The 16,574-nt window shown below is 42.8% G+C and overlaps 1 protein-coding gene across 1 annotated transcript; it reads right to left on the minus strand.

Annotated features, from left to right (window-relative positions):
* Positions 1-241: 241 nt before the first annotated feature.
* Positions 242-16,474, minus strand: SLC25A20 (solute carrier family 25 member 20). The gene is made up of 9 exons (XM_054978477.1): positions 16,279-16,474; positions 12,039-12,131; positions 11,001-11,128; positions 9,113-9,203; positions 6,965-7,082; positions 6,585-6,657; positions 5,244-5,353; positions 2,568-2,692; positions 242-1,674 (listed from the first exon to the last, which is right to left on the minus strand). Exons 1-9 carry the CDS (start codon positions 16,399-16,401, stop codon positions 1,612-1,614), a joined length of 924 nt encoding a protein of 307 aa, XP_054834452.1. The 5' UTR covers positions 16,402-16,474; the 3' UTR covers positions 242-1,611.
* Positions 16,475-16,574: the final 100 nt, after the last annotated feature.

Here is a 16,574-nt window from a genome sequence, read left to right on the forward strand (position 1 = left end):
ATCCGCATTAATCTACACACACTGGGGAGGCTGGTTACATCAAAGTCTTCCATCTTCTGTTGTTCCCCTCTGAGAATCTGGTCTAGAATTTAAATACCCAACTATCTCAGTTTTAGTTTCCATTTAGAACATATCGCTGGCCATCATGAGTTGTTCTTTTTAAACAGATACAGTTGGTCTCTACAAAAAAGCGGCAAGGTTCAGATCTCTGTAGCAAAGCAAGTAATATGAAGAAGCAGTCTAGCTGAGAATCAGCAAACTTTATTGAGTCCTAAAAAAAACAGGATATCAATTCATCCCAGTGAAACATTTTATAGACTGATAGTTCTGTCTCAATTCTTTGTGCACTGGATGGCTTCAGTTTAAAAAAATATGATTGCATGTAATAAAGTCCTTTTGAGGCAGAGCTGCAGTGAAAACAGAATTATTCTGAAGGCAGTTATCCTATTTCAGTCCTCTTCAGCTTTAGAAGCAAGTTTTAAAATTCCTCCTCGCTATGAAATCCTCATTATACAGCTATAGATACTGCATGTACCAGAATTTCTCATTTGGCACTTCAAACATACCATGTAGTTAACATGACACCAATGAAGTTGTAGCTCTGGAATACATCAAGTTCCCCAGAAAGCACCTACTAGAAGATTTTAGAGAAAGGGGGTGGGGAGAGGGAGTATATGTTACAGTTTGACTGCTCATTCCAAACCAGCATGGGAATCTGCAAGAAACATTCTGTCAACTATCTCCTTACCTCTCTAGTTCACCTGTTTGAGATTTTCACCATATACTACATTCAAGGCACATAACCTTCAGTGATTCAACTACCCAGATTCAATGGCTCCCAAGCTACATTTCACTGGGGTTCAGTCCTTTCCACCCCCCTACATTAAAATTTACATGCATAGCTCAGCATACAACATGGACATGCTATCTGACTGTGGATCATAACATCAAGACAACCAGTGGAGACTTACAGTCAGTGTCTGCCTGTGCTGTGTGAGTGCCTCAAGATGAATGGGACTTGCACAAGAGCACTTATGCTTCTGCTTGACTCCCATGCATTTCAGTGGAGCCTACCCCTGAACACTGGGAGCAGACAGTACGCAATCTATGCAAATCTAATCAAAATACTCTTCTTACAGTGGTGCAAGCAATTAAGTATTAAGTTCTATCCTGAGATTTAAATGCACAGTAACTTTCCCCCACCTCCCTTCCCCAAGCTTTTTGGGAGCACCCCTTACTAAAGAGAGGGGAGGGGGAGAGAATCAGAAACTTCCTCTTTTGTTTCCAAAGGAGGCAAATGAGAAAAGAACTCACTTCCTATTAATAGCACTAAGGTTTTTGATTAGCAGCATTACCCACTGTGGTAACTTTGGGTTCAGAAGGCAGGTTGTGTGTCTTGAACTTCTCTAGACCTCTGGATGGGAAGAGGCTCAGGATTCCAAAATGGCAACATAGCTCCACCCAGAGGGTGTGAGTAAGGCAAGAAAGGTTATTAGAAAGCTAGCCTTTTCTAGAGCTTATTTCATTTTATCAGTCCATCTTTTTCCTCACAGGTAGTTGCATTCTTGCTCCTGGTCGTTGATTTCCCTTTGGAACACCCTCTACTGGTCCTCAATATCCGGGTACAAGCCAGTTTAGGAACTTCATGGCAACTTCAAAGCCAAGGAAACAGGCCTGGAAGAAAAGTGAGAAGGGCTCAAATGAGGTTAGTAGTTGATGAGGACTGGGCAGGTCTGGTTTCAAGCCCCCCACCCCACCCCAGGCATGAAACTCTCTAGGTGACCTTGAGCCAGTCAATCCTTTTCAGCCTAATCTACCTCACAGGGTTGTTGTAAGGGTCACTTGGAGTAGGGGAGAATAATGAACACCACCCTGAGCTCCTTGAAGGAAGGGCATGATAAAGATGTGATAGATATAAATGACTGTAAATTTAGCATGGGACTAAAAAATCCCCATTGAAGGCCACCAGTACTGAGAAAGCAGTATTTAAAAATAGTTTTATGCTTATTTCTTCTTTGCTTAGCATCACTGATCTTTAATGGGGTACAATGACAGCTAGTATGAACTTAGTCTGTGAGATGACAAGTGGTTCATATAAGAAGCTTTTCTTCTTTTTGGTCTATACAGTCATTCATCCTACGAGCATTCCCTTCAAAATCAAGAAGGTCAGCTGCGTGTTTAATAACAAGATGGAAACAGCCTCTCCTTCTCTGGGGCATCAGGAAGTGCCACAGGTCAGACTGTTGAATGGTGCAAGACTTACATTCCCATCAATATTTTCCTTGGGATAGCTTTGGAGATGGAGGAGCTTTGGGTTTCTTATGTCACACTTGGAGGAGGGGGAGTCAAAAGACTGGCTAGTAACCCTTGCTTTGTAGTGTACGGCTTGGCTCGCTTCCCTGAATTTTGTAATTCTTGCAGCATGCATAAAACTGAATTGTGCAAATTGATTTGATGGAGCTGGGGGTGGATAGCCTTCCTTTGCAAAATGAATAAATAGTATCACAAAGCTCCCCCATTCCAATACTGAAGCCCCAGAGTCCAACTAAAAGTCACAGCTCACTTACAGCATTGGCAGGGAAGGCCCTGATCATCACAGCGGTGAATCCCTTGTAGAGAGACATCACACCCTCCTCTCGAAGAAGCTCTCTCAGGACATCTCGGAAGCCATTGGGATACTTCCCTGGGGGAGCTGTTGAGCAAGGCAAACAGGAGTAAAGTTAAGAGTTTATCACCTCGTGAACCTCAGCCATCGAGAGGCCCTGGACAGGGAAGCCAGCCTCCCCCCGCACCTGCAAATCACTCTGTCTTTTCTGCACCTCACTATAGTGCTCTAAATCTGCTCTTGAGAGATCTGTTACTGAGGATGATAATGCTACGCATTTCTGCCACACCATCAATACACTAAATCCAATACAGACCATGACACAAGAGATTTGGTACTTGCCAGAGTGCTTGCACATGTACATCAGGCAGATAACAGAGGAACAGAAAGAGACAAAGGACTGATACATGAGTAGAAGGGTACAGGTGACAGGGTAAGAGAGGAAAGCAAGGCTGGGATGATTCCAGGAAGTTTTTGTCAAGAAGTGTGTCTGGGTGGGGCACTCAAAAGGGGGAAAGGGCACTTTTCCTCAAAGAAAGGCCCCTAGAACCAACCACCTGTGCAGTGAGACATTTGCTGACTTAGCCAAGCAAACAGCAACTCCTTCTGGATGAGCTGCTTGACATACCTGCAGCTCAAGTTGCCCTGCAAGACATCAGCATAAGTGGGCAAAACTGATAAACTTTTTGAAAGAAACAGATGCCTTCAGCTGTAATGGCGAGAACCAGCCAGCTTTACAAATAAATCTAAAAAAAACTTCTAGACCCCACCACCCACACTCATTGAAACACTCTGCCACACAAACCAATGAAAGCCATTGAAGGCCCATGGATAGCCTGCAAGAATCAACACTTCTAATTTACAAAAGCTTCCCAACCTGCTGGACGGCCATTTTGGACTTGACACAGCTGACCAGACGAGTGGATATTTACGAGCCCTGTCATGCGAATTGGCCCCAAGTTTGCCTCTAAAAATGCTCCACAAAGGTCTCGTACAAAACTGCAAAATGGTAACGTATTACACTTCAGCACAGATCCTTATAATATCTGGAGTTGCTGGAACTGCTGTTGGTAAGGAACAGGGAGTTGGCACATTCTAGTGCAGTTGCAAACCTGAAAGATCGGGCTGCTAGCTCTGGATTACCATCAGATCTACTGATGCAGATCTAGCCTTATCTGCTACATGTAGGACCTTTAATGAACCTAATTAGTTGACCAGCTGCATCCCTTCTTGGAAAAATGATGTTTAACTGCAGTCTCCAAGGCCTGATCAGATCCAGCCTTGATTACTGCATTGCATTTTACACACGGCTGCCTTTGAAGACACAGTTTGGAAACTTCATTTAGGGCAGAAGGCAGCAGCAAAGCTTCTGGCATGAGAATACATTTGAAAAGAGCTGCACCAGCTGCCAATTTGTTTCCAAGCACCACTTAAACTGATGGTGCCTATATTTAAAGCCCTGCATGGCCCAAAGCCGGTTTGTTTTAAAGGCTGCCTTCTCCCAGAACCTACCCTAGCACTAAGATACGTGCCTGAGCCCCCATTCACCAGGTGAAGCGGCTGGCCACGAGGAACAGGGCCTTCTTGGTGGTGGCACCATGCTGACAGACCTCCCACCCTGCAGCTGTTAACCTGACAGTTTCTCTCTGTAATGCTTCAGGTGGCAGGTGAAAACACTTCTTTTCTCAAGCCTTTGATGATTAGCGTTTCCTCCTCGCAGCTGTGTTTCAATATGCAGTTCTGTTTTAATCATGCTGCTGTTTTGCTTTTTTTGTTTTCTTCTACTTGCTGTTGTGTATTTTACTGATAGCAATTTCTCGGATGCTATTCTGAATTTTTCATTTTACTTGCTGCTGTTTTGTATTTTAATTGCTGTTCTACTGATTATATAATAGTTACCTCTTTTTTGCTTTATTCTGCATCTCAAAGAAAGTTGACTGTTCAGAGATGGTATAAATTTTTTTTTAAAACACACAGCTAGCAACCAGAAGGGAAGGAGAGACAATGAGAATGTATTCTGTGCTAGCAGCCATAATGGGTTAGAAAAACTGATATGCAGCAGAGAAGGATGCAAGATTAAAACCAGGGTCTGCCACAGACTATTGCACAGGAATGGTGCTCAGAGGAGCACTGAGGAAGACATCAGCAAACCGATTCTGCAAAGGATAATCCCTGACTTTGTGTTGTTCTCATAAGAATATAGTGGTCCTAACCTCAAAAGAAAGAATATAGTGGTCCTAACCTCAAAGGAAAGACAACAAGGCACAATGCCAAGGCAAAAGGCCACTGATGTTGTCAGCCACATCCTTCATGTTAAGAAAAGAAGCACGGTCACCAAGGCAGTACGCCAGTTGTTTTAAACACCACCCATAAAAAGAATGGGTCTGAAAGAAAAGCTTTAATCAGATAATGCAACTTGTGTTCATGATGGCCAGTTTGAAGCTCACCAGATGACCTTGGACAGGTCCTAACTTCAAATCAAGAAAGCTGTTCTGAGGATAAAATGGTAAAAAAAATATCTCTCTCAAGCTCCTTGGACAGCAGGTGATATAAGAATGAACACGAGAAAACCAGAAAAGCCCATCTTCAACACTACTCCTGCCCCAAGAAATCTTTATTGGAGTAACAGCTGACTCACCTGTCTGGAAGCGGGATTTCAATACATCTGGTGGGATCCCAACAGCCCAGTTGAAGATCCCTGCCATGCCACCAGCAAAGAGAATCCTGGGTACACTGAGATCACTGACACTGTAGAAAGCATTTTGTTAAAAGAAAGACAACAAGGCAAACACTCTTCATTTATGAAGGTCAAAACTTCTCAGAACCAGAAAACTAAAAGACACTAAAAATGCTACAGACATTTAAGTTGTACCACCTGATTTGTATTCAGCATTAAACTATCCACAATTGCATGCAACTATAATATTTATATTAAATCATTATGCTGGGATTTCTTTCCCCTTCACATGGATTTTTTTTTACAACGACTTGGGAAATGAAATGAACAAGAAAAGGAGCTAGGAGAAGGGAACAGAAATGAGTAGAAGGGTAAGAAAAGACACAGGGAACTGACATACTAGAAGCATGTAGGCCACTGAAAGCCCCATTCAAAAACACCCCACTGGTTTCTTTCTTAGCTTTCAAGGAAACATTGCTCTGCAGATATTCAAATGTTTTTCTGCATCCATTAAGTTTACCAAAAAAAATTAATCTGAGTTTCTCATCATCCAATTCTGGAGTGTACAGTTTGCTCAAAATACAGATAGTTTAAAAGATGGGAAAGAAGCTATATGCTATCACAGTAATATTTGTTTCTCAAAGAAAGAAATATGAAATCAATCTTGACCGATTTGACACAAAAGCATCCAAATGGACTGAAATCAAACCTGACAGGGAAAAACAAGGCAAAACTTTTGAACAGCTTCTTAAATTTGCTGTTTGTTAATTTTGTTTCATAGAAGTATTAGCACAATGGAACAGTGCTCCTTGCAGATATCTCAGCTGAAGGGATGCTGCCATTTAACCATCCGGTCCATGGCAAATGAAAAGATGATTTAAATAACAGCCAACTGGCAGCACCATCACTGACCCATCTGAAAACTGATGAAGATGTGACAAGAAACTGCAGCACTACAGTTCCAATTTATTTATTTTTACTGCATTTCTAGTTGATCTTTCTTGCTGAGACTCCAGGTGGGTTGCAAAATATTTTTTAAAAATCAATCAGCATAAGACATCCAATAAACAATGCAACAGAACTGGGACACTGAAGCCAGTAACTGACCAACAACCAATGGAGTGACTGCAGAACAGGTGTGATATACATGCCAAGTACTTTGATCCCTAGCAATACACTATGTAAATGCTGAGTATTATTAATGCTACAAAGAAATCATCAAGACTAAACAGAAATTTAACTCTCAACAGCACAAACAAATATATTGGACGCATCTGTGGGAAAGCTCAGTGTTCTACTTACCTCTGCCCTTCAGGTGTCAAAATATTTTTCAGCCATTCATAGGTCATGAAGTACATCCCACTGGCTGGAACATCTAGATGGTTAAGGAAACAGAGGCACACTCACACTTAGAAGAGGCACAACCAAGAACTGCTGCAAAATTCTGCCATGAGGGAAAGCACTTGCCATAAGCAGCATTCTGAAAATGACACAAAAGACTGCACTGGATCCAGCAGTTAGAACAAGGGAGGTTCCACTTTTTGACTAAAACAGGGGCAGGGGATGGATGGGGAGGGAGCAAGCAAGCAAAGAGAACAATCCTCTATTCCTCTGATACAAAAGAAGCTGTCCTGCACCATTTTATTACATGGGAGCTTAAAGAACACTTTTCCAGCACTTACCTCTCATGAGAGTTAGCACCGTTCCTTTGTATACACCTCGAATTCCGGCTTCGCGATACAGTTGTTTGGCACAGTCCAAAGGCCCTCCATATTTGGCTTCACCTGAGGCTGCCTGGATCTGAAAGAACCATTTTCTCATAACTGTAACACGGAATGTTTTTCAAATGTCCCAAATTATTTATCAATCTAATTTGGTGAGAAATAATTCTGTAAACTTAGACCACTTCTTCAGAAGCATCCTATGAGACATAAGCCACAGGAGTTCAGGTGATGATTAACCAAATGGTGGAAATGAAATCAACAGATCACCAGTAACACTTGCTCCCCCCCCCCCCCCCCCCGTTCCTTAGCTTCTATTGGTAAACTTTTTGACAGTCTAACCCAGGGCTTCCCAACGTGGCACCTGCAAGAACTTGCACAGGGGCCTACCATATGCTTCAGGAAATTAGGAGAGGCCATTACGTAGGCAGGACCAGTGACTGGCTGCCTTCATATAAGTAAAGGAACTTTTGATCTTGATTGTGTATTATCCCCACCCCCTGGTCTTCTCTCTGTATATCCTCCCTTGCATCTTTGGTTATCTTCATCTTTGTGTGTGTGTACAGTAAGGAACTTGCTACTTTAGAGCCCAGGTTCCAGTAAAATGGCTGAACTCAGGTCCAGAGCCTTTAAGTATTGTTGGGATTCTGGCCTAGTGCAAAAATGTGCTGGCCAAGCTAGTTGGTAATACCTGCAGAGCAGTCTTTTTCCCCTAGAGATTCAACCTTGGGAGACACACACTCCAGTTTTCCCATATAACTGAAATGCCAGTTGACAGCTTTGCCCTGATGGATTCTTAGCTCACCCGGTCACCTTCTACTCTGTTCTAGTCCATTCCATACCATCATGTTTGAGAGAGGTTGCAAACTCCATGCTAGCATGTTGTCTCAGCATACCTCATGCCACATGGCATAACAGAGGGCTCACATTCTGTAAACGGATGAGAAACAACTAAAGATACCAGCCAGAGAAGCTACGTAGCTAGCTCTGTATGTTTTACTAAGGCAGATTTTAGCTAGCAACAGTAAGGTTTATTGTTTTACGTATGTTGCTTGTGTTTGAGCTCTTTATGCTTTGCCACACTCCTTAAGTCAAGAAAATGATTCTTATTTAAGCCTGTGTCTGGAATCCATAGCTTGAATGTGGGTGCAGCCAGTGACTGAAAAGTTGCATAAATTAAATGGACAGGTGCTTCCCTCCTGCCTGATTGTTCGAGCAGCTGTTATCAGCAGGAGGTTGGGGAGACTTGATCATAAGTCCCCATTGGGCTTCTTCCTTGCCTGTGTGTGCATTTTTATACTCCACATCCTCTTGTGTGTACGTGTGCTCAGATCTATCTCTTGTGGCAGCCATTTTGTAGCAGTGCCGACCACCCTACCTCAGAGTTCCAAAGGTGCCCACAGGCTAAAAAATGTTGCCTCAAATCTAACATTAAAAATATACCAAAATTACATAAATTTATTAAGAAGCATATATACAAACTAAAATTAAAAATATTAATTTTTAAAAAAACTTTACAAGGTAAACCATATAAAATACATGAGATTAAAATATTACATATATAAAAATGGATGACCCAATGATCAATAATAAAAACATCCTCCTCCCTTTTTTCCTTCGGCCTCAAATCTAACCGCAATAAAAACAACTTTTGGGAAGAACATTATCTACAATCAGAATCAGGTGCAATATCACCTCCTTTAGCAGGCTGGCCTTGGGGACCTTCAAAACAGAAGAAACCGGAAATAAATAGGCATGCTAGTTATATAACAGGCAGTGAATGGTTATAATAAAGATATTCAGATAACTGAAGTTTGATTAACAGGATTGCTAACTGGTGGGTGGTGATCTTTCGCTGAAGCAGAGACACCCAGGGCCTGCAAAAGCCAAGGGATGGTTCCTGAAGTTATTTCTTTTCACATGCCTGGAGTAAAACAACTCTTTCCTCAGCTGCGGGAACAATTCTGGGAAGGAGGAGAGAGGAACTGTTCTTTCTTACTAGATGGGGCCTGCATAGCTGTGAGGGGCATAGAAGCTGGTGGGAGACTCTGATCAAATATGCTTTCTGGAAGAGAGGATGGATGGATGGCTTCCTTATGGCTCTCTTACCTGTAGAAGACATTTGATTCTCTCTCCCGGAGCCATGATTGCAGTGGTGAACACCCCAGATAACATGCCTGCTGCAAACAGCTGAGGATACCTACACAGGAATGGCAGGTCATGAATCAGGGAATATTCATGGATGAGCCAGAAGCCGCTTGAAGCCAGCTGGGGAACCTTGGATCAGTCGCAGCTCTTTCAGAGCTATCTCAGCCCCACCTACCTCACAGGGTGATTGTTGTGGGGAAAATAATAACATACTTTGTAAACCACTCTGAGCGGGCATTAAGTTATCCCGAAGGGTAGTAATTCAATTGCATGTTGTTGTTGTTCTTCTTCAAAAACCTTCCCAGATCACCTTACTAACAGTGCCATCCAAAGCAGATTTACTCAGAATCCTGCTTAGGTCTATCCATTTGGGCTTACTCACTAGAAAATGTTCTTATGATTGTACTGTAAATAGAGATAGGCACGAACCCAGAAAAAAATGAACCAAGCGGTTCGTGACATTTCACAAACCACGAACTTTCACAAACCTGCCCCGGTTCATGAATCGGCTTGTTTTGGTTCGTGAAAATGTCACTTCCGGGTCAGCAAATCGCCACTTCCGGGTCAGCAGGAGGTCACTTCTGGGTCAGCAGAAGGAAGGTCTGCAGGAAGTCCATCCCCTGTTGCCTAGGAAACTGATTGATCGGCGCCAGGCTGTCTGCAGTGACGAACCGAAAAACAAAACAAACGAACCAGCCTGAAGTTCGTGGCGGTTCATCAGAATTGGGATCTGATGAACTGCTGGTTCATGAACCATGAACCAGCCTGGTTCATCACGCCTGCAGAACTGACACTCTTTTTTGAGGTCTGGTAGGGGGAAATAGAGGTAGCTCTACAAGGAAGGGGAGCAAGGGATGGTGAAAGAATGGGATTTCCCCTCTTCCTTGAGTCTTCACAGCTCCATTTCTTCTAAGAACTTAAGAGCAGCCATACTGGGCCCGATCAATAGTCCATTCAGTCTATCTTTCTATTTCTCAGTGCAGAGGGCGAGCAACCCTTGAGGTCTTCTGGGGCTGGGGCTGGACACCACATAGCTCTCTGTGACTCCATGCAATGCCATGATGTCACTGCTGGTCGTGAACCCAAAAGTGATGTCATACATTGCTGGGATGCTTTAAATAAACATTTTAAATATATATATTCCAATAAGATCCATGATCCATACCTCAGCTACTCATATGTGCCCTATATCTCTTCCTGCCTTTATAAGGAACATTTGAATGTACAGTTTGAGCCACAGTTACTCAAATTTCAGTTCCACTCAGAGCAACAAGCCTCCTTCCACATAAATATGCTTGGTCAGGCAGCCTAATCCGATGCAGACTGACTTTGCAGCATGCCCCACTTTTTTCAAGAAGAAGCCTTACCTAAGGTAAGAATGCACAGGACCAGACACTTAAGACCACAGTTTTGTAAAAAGAAAAGCCATGCGTATGACATGAGTGTGGTCTCTCCAGAACAGTCGGGGCTTAGCACATAAATGAGATTCACATGCTCAGACTCGCTATTAACAGAAAGTTAAACAGCCTCTTCTTATGTAACACACATACCTTACTCACCTAAAACATGCTTTTTCCTAAACAGACACAGTTTTGCCTGGGAAGAGAATCCAGCAGCAACAACCCACATGGTGTCTGTTTTTAGCCAGTGCAATCAGTCCCACGCTTCCAGGAGCCTTAAAACTTGCCAAATTTATTCATTTTGTTAAAAAAAATTATATTTATAGCAAGGGAAAAAGAATACAGCTGTTGGCTGCAGTGCCAAAACATGTAATTTTTTTTTTATCACAGCAGCCTGGAAGCCTCAAGAACACTTTCTCCGAATGCTCTAAACCACTCTCCTCACTCACGTCAGAATGTCGTCAGGGGTTCTCTGCTGGAGTTTTTTGCCCAAGCCAAATCCGAAGAAACATACAGCAAACATGGGGGTCACCCCAAAAATTGGAGCTGCCATGCCCTTGTACAAGCCTCGGACTCCCTGGAAGACAAAGCAAGTCAGTGGATTACTTATTTCCTGCACTGCTTCACACACACAGGTGGCACAATGTTAACCAACGTAGGTATCAAAGAAAGACACTGTACAACAGGGATTCCCCAACGTGGTGCCTGTAGGTGCCATGGTGCCTGCCAAGTGATTTTATACAGTGAGCAGGTCCAGGTGGGCCGTTTGCCCAGAAAGCTTCAGATTGGCTATACAGATTTTTAAACATGTTGCTTTGGCAGTAGCTGCTACCACAGCACAAGGATCTTCACTATTTGGCTGTAGGTAAACTGTGGCAAAAATTTTGTGACTGATTCTGCCTCCTGCAGCAGCCATTTTGCCGCTCTCCTCACCACACTGTATCAGAATTCCAAAGGTGCCCGCAGGCTCAAAAAGGTTGGAGATCCGTGCAATATAAAATACCCTCAATAATAGTCAGATTTGTGTGAGCAGGTACGGTACTTGACTACTTCATTCATCTGTAGCTGATATGGATGCAAGGGAACAAACCATAGGTGGTGCTTAAGACAAAAGTGATGATTATGGTCTTCTGCAAAAATGGAAGTGTTTAGTTTCTCAAGTCACGAGTAAAAAGGGTCCACCATGGTTCCTCCAGATTCGTTCATGTAACAATAAACCATGATTTCAGCATGTTGAGCACAATTTTTTTAATCTTTGCAAAAAACATTCTGGAATCCACTAGGATTCAAAAGCCTTCAAAATGTTATTTCCCTTTCAGACAAGAATTCCAGTTTTAAAGATTTGAACTTGGGCCATCTGGATTGATAAGTCCAGAATACTGAGTGTATTGTGGGAGGTATCATTCCTACAGACTTTCATTCCAATAAGGTGCAAGAAGAAATAACATTTCCAACAGGCCAATACATCTCAATTGATGCAATAATACCTCTCGAACAAGAGTCTTTTTGAAGCAGTCAAAAGTCCCAGAGTACAGTAGAGACTCTCCTGGCAATGGTTTTGGCTGAGTCTGTAGTCTGACCTGCAAAACAAATGGAGAGGAAGGTGCAAGGAATAAAAACCTACTTCCAAATCCCCTTTTAATTGAGGGGATTTTAACACCATTTTATAGTGTGCTTTTTAGCCTGAAAACTGTTAGTTACTCAGTGATTGATGTTTGTTATGCTTTGGGGTTAGATTTTAATTAACAGCTTTTAATGTTTTTATTATGTTTTATTTTGTAAGCAGCCTTGGGAAGCTTTTCTGGAGAGGGGGCATAAAAATAAATACAAGATTTGTGACATATGTAAGAGCCCTGTGGCGCAGAGTGGTAAGCTGCAGTACTGCAGTCCAAGCTCTGCTCACAACCTGAGTTGATCCTGGCGGAAGCCGGATTCCAGTAGCCGGCTCAAGGTTGACCAAGGTCAATCAAATGAGTACCCAATTTCCTGAGGGTTAAGTATAGATAACTTGAGGAAGGCAATGGCAAACCACTCCGTAAAAAGTCTGCCAAGAAAACGTCATGATGCAACGTTCCCCTATGGGTCAGTAATGACTCGGTGCTTGCACAGGGGACTACTTTTACCTTTTTTGGTGACAAACGTATTAAGAAATTGGCTTCAGGTCATGATAGGCCAGATACTCTTCCACAGCCCTGATTGCCCCTTTCAGTCACACTCTCCCTATCCCCTCCCCATTCCTAATCTTTTCCCATCGCACTCCTTAGCTGGAGAATGGCAGCAGCTGGAGGAGGGGAGAAAAAGTGGCTAGTGGTAATTCTTATGGGTGGCATTTTACTTATGTTATTTATATTCCGCCTTTCTCACTGAGACTCAAGGCGAATTACATAGTGTGAGATTAGTACAATTAGTGGCAAGGACAAGGGCAAGCATTTCCATACAGTGTCAAGAACATTTCCATAAACAAGGGTAAATAAATACAGTTTCAAGATCATTTCCATAAACAATGTCATGGGGTAAAAGAATATAAATTTACAAAGATATAGTATTATCAAGGATCTAGTATGGGGTTGAGGAATTGCTGAAACAGAACATAATCAATTCTAGGACTTACATTGAACAACATAAAGCACAGGTAGTATATAGGAATACATATTTAAAGCAACAAATAATATGTAAGGCATCATAATGGTGAAATCTATGGTTTCTAACTCATTTGGGGGATTGCGTAATGACAAGGCTGGAGATGACCCTCTAAGAGACGGATAACATAACTTTCAATCAAGGCTGCTGTGGGCAGTATTCCCCCAAACTTAGACCTAGGTAGTAAATCTTACTCAAACTGGGGCTACTGCAGCACAAAGGTAAGAACAGTTCCCAATTTGCTCCCGTCACACTCTTCTAAACACAGTTATTGATCAAGTTAGAGTACAATGAACAAGACATCTCAATGCTTTTTGCTAACTGTTGTTTGGAAACAGAATGCTATATCATCTTGTAACCTAATGATTGACAGACAGGATCATATAAGGGCAAGGATAAACCATTCTTCAGCATTTTCTTTTGTCTGCTAGGCAGCAAGCACTTCTAATGACCAAATAAAGGGAAAACATTTATTAGAAAGCATGGGCTTTTGGAAAACAGGATTAATGGGCTTTTATGCAAGCCATAAATGTGTGAGGAAGGGAAAGGACATTATGAAATGGTCACTACTCCTAAGAGGCCTCATGATGTGACTCTGTGCAAACCAATTCAGTACAGTTCTGGACCAAGTTAAGTGACATTCTAACCCAAGAATTTCTTTCACCTGGATCAAGTTTATTTCTTTTGTCTGTATCTGTTTAGGTTGCATAAGTGGTTTTGGTTCTGTATGACATGGGGAGAAAGAAACAGCTATGGAAGATACAGCTTGAAAATTCTACTCAGAGCCCTTCCCTCACCTCCAATTAATAACTCTCCTTACACTTTCAAAGATCTGTCTTTATTACCACAGAGGTAGAATTTTGCACTTTTAAAATAAAGTTTTAATTCTTAGGAATTTTGTGCCCCATTCTAAATTCTTCTGTTGTGCAGAATACACACAGAGACGTGCAATTCCTAACAGCAGACCACACACACACCCAATTAATGCTACTGTGATGAATTGCACTGTAACAGGTCAGTCCTGTTCTCCCACTACTGCGTGGAGAACAAAGGGGAAAAACAGGAACTACCATCCCAAATCAATTTCACCAGGTAGCCCATCTGTACAAATGGACTACCTGGTTAAAGAGCCTCAAATGCAATGCTTGAGCACATTATTTGGTAGGATATTTTGCTAGAAAGCAAGATATCTGTGTTACTTTGCTAAACCATAATCAATCAGTAAATGGGATGCTGCGGAAAGGAAACACCATAACTTCTGGTCAGAAATTTCTGAATCCAAAGGAAAATATATGAGTAACAGTGATGAAAGCAAATTGCCCAAAAAAACCCAAACAAAACCTATAAAGATAAGGGTTTTGACTGCAAAAATCAATGGAAATTGCTTTTTGTCCTCAGTCTCCCATCATACGCCAGGTCAATCATTTCACCATATGTGTCATACAGATAATTACATCTCAAAGAGGTGCTCTTGGGATCTGCTTTGCCATTGAAGAATGTGATCTCCACAAGGATTCATTAATTAGTCCAAACTCAATCATCTTCCAGAAATATCATAAAGAGGTTTTGGAGGGGGTAGCTAATTGGTGGCGGTGGAGGGAAAGCTTGATGAAGAAGGTTAGCTGAGAATTTAATCAACATGGAATTCTTACATTGGTATTTTATTGGTCACACCTGTTGAATGTACGTATCTCACCTTTTTCGCTTTTGCCTGCAAGTAACATGCAAAAGCAAGCTAAAGAGAAATGGAAAACCATAGGAACAAGGCACATCTCTACACTACAGGGGAAGTCTTTACATGAACGTTCAACAAAAGGCTACAGTCCCATAAGCACTTGTGGCATGAATTACAACACTGCCATTCGATGTATTGTCGAAGGCTTTCACGGCCGGAGAACGATGGTTGTTGTGGGTTTTCCGGGCTGTATTGCCGTGGTCTTGGCATTGTAGTTCCTGACGTTTCGCCAGCAGCTGTGGCTGGCATCTTCAGAGGTGTAGCACCAAAAGACAGAGATCTCTCTGTCTTTTGGTGCTACACCTCTGAAGATGCCAGCCACAGCTGCTGGCGAAACGTCAGGAACTACAATGCCAAGACCACGGCAATACAGCCCGGAAAACCCACAACAACCAACACTGCCATTGTCCCACCAACATTCCATCTCTTTTATATGGGAACTTTGGGAAATGTCATATTCAGCCACCTGGTGCTAGTTTAGGTGCTATGCTGGCAGAAGTTCAGCCTAGAATGTACTGTACAATACTGATAACACTAACACCAGAACTTTGCACTACGGAGCTTTGACGAACAAGGGAAACTGGTTTCGAGGAATAGCCCTCTTAGCCTGCTCCAGCAAACACAAATAGAAGTCCATCAGCACTTCAAAGACTAACAACATTTATTTCATCTTAAATTTTCTTGACTTAGATATACTTCACTTGATGTATTGGAATATTTTATTTTGCTGCTATACGGCTAACTCCAGTCTAACCTGTGTAGGGCTGTACGGAGGATTGTACTGTAACTGCATTTTTAAAAATCCTGCCATAAACTTTCAAGGACTAGAGCCCACTTCATGATGCATGAGATAAACCTTCACTTGGAAGATATTTCTATACAAGGTTGTGCAGGGAAATAAGCAAACATCTGTCAATTCTAATTTCTTCAAAATAGTATGTCGGCAGTCCTAACTTCTCCACGCGATGCACCATGGGGGCTGTAGTTCTTTGAGTCTCTCCCCCGCCGCAGAAACTCCTTTAAAAAAACCATTCATTCAGAGAACCAACTGGTAGCCTCTTTAAAAGGCTAACAGATGTATTTGTGGCATCCGCTATCGTACACTCGAGCCCACTTGCACACCGTAGTCCACGAAAGCGGATGCCACCAATACAAGCAGTAGATTTTAAAAGATGCATGGCCAGGCTGAGAACTACCACCTCGACTCATCCTGGGTTCCCCTCTGCGCAGTGCGTGCCGGGGCTGGGAGTTCTCCAAACAGCCTGGTTTGCTCTCTTTCCCCCCCTTCACAACCCGCCGCGCAGTGCATTTCGGGGCTTGTAGTCCCTCCTACTCAGCCCCTCTCCCCTCACCTTGATAGTGTCTAACGGGTGCCCAACGAAGACCAAACAGACGCCCCCGAAGCCTCCTGCGAAGAAGTTCTTTATGGGGCTGATGGGCGCCTGAGGGGGCCTCTTCTGCGCTTCTTCTGCCATGGCTGCTCCAGCAGTGAGACCGTCCCGTCCTGGTTGCCTCCCGCCTATCTACTCCGAGCGACCTTTACCCTCCTTCCCCCCTCCCTGTTAGGCTCCGCAGAGAGGAGACAAGAGAGAAACCTAACTCGATAGAGTGGCCGCAATAGTTCCTACTTCCGGCGCCACTCGCAGTG

The sequence above is a fragment of the Eublepharis macularius genome, chromosome 4 (assembly GCF_028583425.1).
Source record: "Eublepharis macularius isolate TG4126 chromosome 4, MPM_Emac_v1.0, whole genome shotgun sequence".
NCBI lineage: Eukaryota > Metazoa > Chordata > Lepidosauria > Squamata > Eublepharidae > Eublepharis > Eublepharis macularius.